This window comes from Limulus polyphemus, unplaced genomic scaffold (genome assembly GCF_000517525.1).
Source record: "Limulus polyphemus unplaced genomic scaffold, Limulus_polyphemus-2.1.2 Scaffold4854, whole genome shotgun sequence".
In the NCBI taxonomy this organism is placed as follows: domain Eukaryota; kingdom Metazoa; phylum Arthropoda; class Merostomata; order Xiphosura; family Limulidae; genus Limulus; species Limulus polyphemus.
In genome coordinates, this window is record NW_013670464.1 from 30,213 (window position 1) to 39,473 (window position 9,261).

The window sequence follows — 9,261 nt, forward strand, 5'->3', positions numbered from 1 at the left end:
TGTTAAACTGACCAATAGAAAGGTTTGTCGTCAGCGGAAGAATATTATTTGATATTAGTTTCTACTGGGTAAACAATACTGATTGTTCTCTACAGATCTGATCATCTCCTAATCAGTAAGTTGCTTTAATATCTAGACCTTAAACACTGTAGGCTTTTAGACACCGTTTAATTAGCTTACAGAACAGGGCCTCATTTCAGGTTATCCGTTTTGAAATTTACTGACTTATAGTTTAGTCCGGATAACGCAATCCTGTTGATAATGCGATATTTTTGGTTGGTACTGACAAGTGTTATCAGCTTCACATTAGGCCTACCTCAAACTGCTGCTGATGGCCAGATGGTCCCGAACGTGGCTTTTTATATCAGGCGGAAAGTTCTGTTGGAGGATGGGGGTCCCAATCGAACAATACGCATATTAGTCTTGGCTCCAGAAAGTCCCAAATATCCGTACTCCCTCTTCAAAGTGTTAGCAGCTGTAGAATTTGCTGTCCAGAAGTTGGAAGCGCAAGGCAGAAACGGTCCTCTCGGCGGACGTTCGGTAAAAATTTACGAAAAAAATACCCATTGTTCCTCAACTCTTGGTCCTTTAGCGGCATTCGATTCTTACATCACTGGCGAAGTTGATGTTTTTCTCGGACCACTCTGTCCTTACGTTCTTGGACCACTGTCCCGTTACACTGCTGTATGGGACATTCCGCTTTTAACCGCCGGAGGACAGAATGATAATTTCGATCAGAAGAAGCCGTATTACTCGCTTCTAACCCGAATGAACGGATCGTACACTCAGATTGGCCACATTTTTCTGAAAATTTTGCGTAGATTTCATTGGCACGTAATCGCACTGCTCTTTCATAATTTCTCGGATCACATTTTGGGAAACTCTAACTGTTACTTCACATTGAGTGCTGTCTACAGGAAGCTTAATAGAGAAGTATATTACCTGAACTTCGACGAAACTGATCCGAAGACAAACTACTCAAACATTCTTAAAGATGTGACCCAGCACGCAAGAGGTAAGCGAAACGGCATAAAGTAACGTGGCCAACTAGTTTGTAGGTAAAGAAGTAAGGAACTTTAGCATAAAGTAAGCATGCTCTAAGGCAGAAATTATACCCTGTGTTTCATCATTTTGTTTTAAAATATATTAAAAACAAAACAAAAATGTTTTTGCATTTATTTTTAAGCAAAGCTTAACAAAAGGCTATAGCGAAGCAGGTGAGTTAAAATTAGTAACACACCATGTTTGATATTAAGCTCTTAAAACAACATGTTTATAACGGTACAGATTCTGAATAACTGGTTTTGTAATTATAACATCTCTTAAAGTATATTCGTCATTTTTTTAACTTTGCACAAGTTTTAGATTGCATATTTGTAATGGTTTTGAATTCTCGGGTCTGTATATTGACCATCTCTTACATGAATTCTCGGGTCTGTAAATTGACCATCTCTTACATGAATTCTAGAGTCTGTATATTGACCATCTTTTACATGAATTCTCGGGTCTGTATATTGACCATCTCTTACATGAATTCTCGGGTCTGTTATATTGACCATCTCTAACAAGTATGTTCATACGTCTTTTAATGTACAAATTGTCCTCGACTGTGTTAACGCTTAAGCAGTAATAATCGAATCACTTTTCGACGTCCGTTTCTGGATGTATTTACCAATGTCGTTCAAATACAAAAAAGGAAAATGAATTATAAGTTACACCAATACTTTCTAAAGCCAGTTAATGTAACTTATTTGATAAAAGTTGATGTAACTTAGTTGATAAAACATTGAAATGGAAATAATGCAAGAAATTTTATGAATTATTTTTATATTATACTATTCATTGTATTTACCTTATATCTCAGTATACTGTATTGTTAACTTGTATTTTGGCATTTTAGGGATAATGAACTAACTAAATCTAGAACTGATTAGAAATGCCTTGATAAGGTTATCAGAATGTAAAATGAGCATCTCGGAAAAAGTTAATGGATGTCGGATCAAATTCTGCACTTTCTCTTCTAATAGGCATGACCAGAACAGTGCATATTAGGCTTGTAGCTAGTTGCCGTGGCTCTTCTGAATGTCCCAATCTCTTAAAGACCATTCATATGAAAATTTACTTTTTTGTAGTTTTGATTAAATATCAGATATGTTGTCGTTCTAGTTGTGTTTCTTGTTTTGTTTTCAGTAAAGAAACATAGTCTATCAGTGTAATGTATAATAGTTAGTATAACTGTTGTGTTATGTGATTAATCACGTTGAAAGAAGACTACAGCTTCTGTATGAAGTATTTTGACCATTTCCCTGCTCGTCTTTTAACTCCTCTTTTGTGATTAGAAAATAAATAAACTCCAATTAGCAGCGAGAGGATGAGCATGAAATCTAAACTACATACATGTATCCTAGCAATGGGTCGATCTAAGATTTCTTGAGTAAAGCCATCTTTATTATGTGTTTTCATCATTTTTATTTATAACATAAAATAACATTCCAGGAATATCTCTGCTTTACTATCCATCAACTGGTCCACAGCATTACTCAAGACACAGTTTTCATAGCAGTACTATGTAAAACAGTCAACTGGCACATGATGTCACACACGATACAGCTCTAATACCATTATTATGTCCAACCAACAACTAGTACATGATGTTACCCAAGATACAGCTCTAATACCATTATTATGTCCAACCATCAACTGGTCCACAGCATTACTCAAGACACAGTTTTCATAGCAGTACTATGTAAAACAGTCAACTGGCACATGATGTCACACACGATACAGCTCTAATACCATTATTATGTCCAACCATCAACTAGTACATGATGTTGCCCAAGATACAGCTCTAATACCGTTACTATGTCCAACCATCAACTAGTACATGATGTTGCCCAAGATACAGCTCTAATACCGTTACTATGTCCAACCATCAACTAGTACATGATGTTGCTTCATGTCGACCACTTTGCTCGTACATAATCAAATCTATATATTATCATTTCTATTTTATCAGTTTCAGGGGGATATCGCCAAACTCTACAGCGAAACATTATCACGTGACTTTTCTTAAAAGGCTACAGAATTAGTAATACCACATTTATAGTACATAACTATATAGTTTTTCTCATGCACTAAATTACACTAAATCTAAAATGTTTTTATTATGTTTAACTCTACTTTATTAACGGTTTCAAAACATCACGAAATCAGCTATAATTGTTTACCAACTGCATTCAGTTTGCTTTATCAATTAGAGAAAACAACAACAAAATAAACAACTAGAATATGTATTTTGTTTACCTTATTTTTTGTTTATCGCTAACTGACATTGACAACAACAACAACAAATTACTCTAAAACTAGAACATTTGTCTAATTCTATTTAGTTTTGCCTTATTGATGACAAACAATAATAATGAAGGTGTCCGACTGTCATGTTGATGAAGTAACTGAAACAAGGTAATTCTTGTTTTACTTAGTTTTGCCTTATTGATAACAAACAATAATAATGACGGTTTTCGATTGTTACATTGATGAACTAACTGAAACTAGACACTTCAATTACCTAGTTTTAGTTACTTCATCAACATAACAATCGAAAACCTTCATTATTATGTTTGTTATCAATAAGGCAAACTAAATAAAACAAGAAGTGTCTAGTTTCAGTTAGTTCATCAATGTAACAATCGAAAACCTTCATTATTATGTTTGTTATCAATAAGGCAAACTAAATAAAACAAGAAGTGTCTAGATTTAGTTACTTCATCAACATAACAATCGAAAACCTTCATTATTGTTCTTGTTTGTTATCAATAAGGCAAAACTAAATAAAACAAGAAGTGTCTAGTTTCAGTTAGTTCATCAATGTAACAATCGAAACCTTCATTATTATTGTTTGTTATCAATAAGGCAAACTAAATATAACAATAATTACCTAGTTTTAGTTACTTCATCAACATAACAATCGAAAACCTTCATTATTATGTTTGTTATCAATAAGGCAAACTAAATAAAACAAGAAGTGTCTAGTTTCAGTTACTTCATCAACATAACAATCGAAAACCTTTATTATTGTTCTTGTTTGTTATCAATAAGGCAAAACTAAATAAAACAACTTGTTTTATTTAGTTTGCCTTATTGATAACAAACATAATAATGAAGGTTTATTTGGATTGTTATGTTGATGAAGTAACTAAAACTAGGTAATTATTGTTATATTTAGTTTTGCCTTATTGATAACAAACATAATAATGTCAACTTTGACACTGTATCTCTTTTTAAGTTAGCAATTAAGTTGAAAGAAATGAACAGAAAATCTCTCAACAATATGTACTGTTAAACATATCTCTCAACAATACTAAATGTTGAGCTTATCTCTCAACAATACTAAATGTTGAGCTTATCTCTCAACAATACTAAATGTTGAACTTATCTTTCAACAATACTAAATGTTGAACTTATCTTTCAACAATACTAAATGTTGAGCTTATCTCTCAACAATACTAAATGTTGAACTTATCTTTCAACAATACTAAATGTTGAACTTATCTTTCAACAATACTAAATGTTGAGCTTATCTCTCAACAATACTAAATGTTGAACTTATCTCTCAACAATACTAAATGTTGAACTTATCTTTCAACAATACTAAATGTTGAACTTATCTTTCAACAATACTAAATGCTGAACTTATCTTTCAACAGTACTAAATGTTGAACTTATCTCTCAATAATACTAAATGTTGAACTTATCTTTCTACAATACTAAATCTTACGCAGATATAAGTAAGTGGAAAACTTATGCGTAATTGGATAAACGAATGGATAGAAAAACAATCAAAAGACAGAAAAAGAATGAACAGCCAATGACAGCCAGAAAAGATTTATATCCTATAGGTGAAAAAATAAACGAATAACAGACTGAAAAGTAGTCAGAAGAGTTCTAGGATGACAAATGAATTAGATATAAAAAAAAGACAGTTCTATGAGCTGAAGAAAATTTATAATATACAGCCATATAAGAGTGGGTGGAATGAAGAAATTATTAGATAAATTAATAATAAACAGAAAATCTGATTTATCGACGAGTGAGTTGAAAGGCCAAACTAGTACAAATACACGCTATAAATCACTCAAGGAACTGACAACTAGATTTTGGAACGAACATATATCCATATCGATGTGTAAATAAATAGATGAAACAAACAAACTGACTAAGAGATGGAAAATGTCGGGCAAAGGAACAAAAATATGTATGAAATGACAGTGGAATAAATGACTGTTTGTCAATTTGATATTTTTCCTTGTACAAAAATATTTAAGCTACTCTTAATAAAATAAATCATATTCATGCGAAGTTATACAAAATCAAAGCAATTGTTCCTAATACTGCAGTCAGTATCGTGTATCTATCTTAAAATACGTAAGGACCTCTCTATTCTATCATAAGTCAAGGAAACATATGTGATGGCAATAAGAAAAAAGAGGGAATCCTCAATAGCCACGGCATTTGAAATTCTTTTAAGCAGGATCAGAGAAAATTAATGTATTAGGCATTTTTTTCCACTTTTTTTTTTATCAGCTATATTTTTGTGCGCCAGCAATATTAAGCGTGGGGTGCGTGTATGCCCGATTTGATTTTATTACTCATCAGGATCTCTACCAGCCTACCCTAAAATTGAAATTCGTTTATACAGGATTAGAGTAAATTAATTAATCTATGAGACCTTGGGCGTGATAAAATACACCAATCGAAAGGATTTAACCTCCTGAGTCGAAAACAGTAATTAGATCTCAAATCGGTCAAGAGATGACATAGCTATGAGTTAAACATTTGTACTTGAAATAAAAATAACAAAAAACTCAAAACCGTTCTCTGAGCCGCTATGCCGCGGCTAAAAACCTAATGAACTCTTTGTATATCAGATTTTGCCTCTGCTCTTACTTGGCCAGGTATGGCCAGGTAATTAGGGAGCGTGACTCGCAATCTGCAGGTTGCGGGTTCGAATCCCCGGTCCACCAAAGATGCTCGCCCTTTCAGCCGTAGGGGGAGGGGTTATAATATGACGGTCGATCCTACTATTTGTTGGTAAAAGAGTAGCCCAAGAGTTGGCGGTGGGTGGTGATGACTAGCTGCCTTCCCTCTAGTCTTACACTGCTAAATTAGGGACGGCTAGCGCAGATAGCCCTCGTGTAGCTTTGCGTGAAATTCAAAACAAACGAACTATTGTTACTTATTCTTCACATTTTATTAAGTTCGCCAACCAACTTGATTAATGAAAACAAATAATATATATTCCCATATAAAACTCTAGCCTTTGTTCATTAGTCTAGGCTATTTTATAAAATAACAACTTTCAAGTTGATTGGTCTAGGCTACTTTATAAAATAACACCTTTCAAGTTGATTAGTCTAGACTACTTTATAAAATAACAACTTTCAAGTTGATTAGTCTAGGCTACTTTATAAAATAACTTTCAAGTTGATTAGTCTAGGCTACTTTATAAAATAACAACTTTCAAGTTGATTAGTCTAGGCTACTTTATAAAATAACAACTTTCAAGTTGATCAGTCTATGCTACTTTATAAAATAACAACTTTCAAGTTGATTAGTCTAGGCTACTTTATAAAATAACAACTTCCAAATTGATTAGTCTAGGCTATTTTATGAAATAACAACTTTATTTTTTTTATTTGTGTCTATTTTTAAAAGCAAAGCTACGCGATGGGCTATCTGCACTGTACCAACCGCGAATATCGAGCCCCAAGTTTTAGCGTTATAAACCCTCAGGTCTCCCGCTGAGCCATTGGTAGGCTAAGGTGAATTTCTCATTGGGTTGACCACTTAAAACGCATATATATTTTCACAACTACTGGACACATTAGTAATTTACTGCATTGTATTGCTAAAAATATGAGCTGTTACTAACATTAATAAAAAAAACTATCTTTTCGTTTTAAACGCAAATCATCAACCCTAAAGGTTTACTTTACCCATGATAAAATATAGGCTAAGAGAGTTTAAGTTTCAACAAATAAAGTACACTTCCATTTTGACTGCTTATTTATGTTACTGGTAATAAAGTATAGGGTCACAGCAACATCTTCAAATAATACAAATAAACCAAATGATACCAGTTTTCTGTTACCAATTATTGAGATGATTCAAACGATTTCGTGTGTAATTTTTAATTCAGTCATGTTGAATTTCGTTTTTGTTTTGTTTTGTTTTGTTTTGATTTCTAAAAAAAAAGCAGTATCTTGTCGTTCTATTTCACACTTTTCTGCACTTCCTAGCGATATATTCTTGAATTACTATCCCGACGTTCTCGAATCAGATAAAATATATTTTGAGTTGTATAAGTAATAATTCATAAAAAGTTTATTAATAGGCCTACTAATATACAACTTATAACGAGACTCATCATAGCAGTTAGTGTAACGTATACTGCAGCTAGGACTAAATTAACCGTCTAAACCGTAATTCAAGCTTGAAACGCGTTATTATTGGACAATTCCTAATAATCTACTCTATTTGGCACCAACTTTTCATCACGTTTCTTTTATTGAGTACACATACATATTTTTATGAGAGTCGTGAAGTATTCAGCATAATTTTCCTTGAAATGTACGACATATAAAATTCTCAAAATAATAATCTAAATAGCTCCCATTTATATTAAATCTATAACCCCTTTGAAATGTCATTTGTGTATAAGACCACTATCAGCTGAACAAGATATATGGACTCATTTTCTTCTTCGTTGAGCCTTTTGCATTACCAGGCAAGATATTATTAATTGTTTCACACTTCGTCAAAACGAGTAGTCAGGATAAATTTATTGTCATTCGTCTTTTCTTTTCTTTTTCTTTTTGTTGGAGTAATTTGCTCTAGTCTCATTAACTTAACTATAATCTTCTTAATTATCTTTTCTGCTACGAGTATTATACGTTATCTACGCTTGCAGCAAGACATTCCACATATATATATATTGTAGTGATTTTTTTCCCTTTCTGTACAAATTGTTTGCTTGTTTGTAATTAAGCACAAAGCTATAAAATGGGCTATTTGTGCTTCCGAAACCCGGAATCTAGCGTTGTAAGTCCGCATACATACCGCTGTGTCTGTTTTTCACGCCATGAATTCTGTGTGTATCTGAGATAGAAACTGATGTATCGACATTAACAGACGTTTGTTTGTTCATTTGTTTAGAATTTTCGCGCAATGCTACCTGGGAGCTAGCTGCATATGGCCGTCTCATATTTGATAGGCCTACTGATTAACTAGAAGGAAGGCAACTATCCAATAGAGCCCACCGTCAACTTTTAGGCTCTTATCGATTTAACTGTATTCACTCTTAAAGCGCATCATTGGCTTCAAAGTGTGGAAAAGCTGTTTTTCATCATGACCCCCCCCCTCCCATTTACAATCCAGGCACATTAACTGTTCAAATTCAAAATTCAAATTCGTGGCAGGAATATAGGTTTTGATCTCTTTCAGACCTGAAAGTCATGCTAACTACTAGGCCACGACTGGCTTATAAATACACGCTTTGCTTAATATTTTGTTTTATTAAACCTATCGATATCAATATATTCCATGTGCCATAGAGCATACATCATGACATAATGTTTATTACATACTGTGTATAAAGCTCCATGGCCATAGAGCATACATCATGACATAATGTTTATTACATACTGTGTATAAAGCTCCATGGCCATAGAGCATACACCATGACATAATGTTTATTACATACTGTGTATAATGCTCCATGGCCATAGAGCATACACCATGACATAATGTTTATTATATACTGTGTATAAAGCTCCATGGCCATAGAGCATACATCATGACATAATGTTTATTACATACTGTGTATAATACTTATGTACCGTAGACCATACACCATGACATAATGTTTATTATATACTGTGTATAAAGCTCCATGGCTATAGAGCATACATCATGACATAACGTTTATTATATACTGTGTATAAAGCTCCATGGCCATAGAGCATACACCATGACATAATGTTTATTATATACTGTGTATAAAGCTCCATGGCCATAGAGCATACACCATGGCATAATGTTTATTACATACTGTGTATAATACTTATGTACCGTAGACATACATCATGACATAATGTTTATTATATACTGTGTATAAAGCTCCATGGCCATAGAGCATACACCATGACATAATGTTTATTATATACTGTGTATAAAGCTCCATGGCCATAGAGCATACACCAT

General features: G+C 33.2%; 1 protein-coding gene across 1 annotated transcript in view; it reads left to right on the forward strand.

Annotated features, from left to right (window-relative positions):
* Positions 1 to 261: 261 nt before the first annotated feature.
* Positions 262 to 9,261, forward strand: part of LOC106471782 (atrial natriuretic peptide receptor 3-like) — a gene marked incomplete at its 3' end in the record, with an annotated part of 51,750 nt that continues 42,750 nt past the window's right edge. The window contains exon 1 of the mRNA XM_013932405.1: positions 262 to 1,015. Within this exon, the coding sequence (XP_013787859.1) occupies positions 262 to 1,015 (754 nt within the window). The remainder of the gene's footprint in view (positions 1,016 to 9,261) is intronic.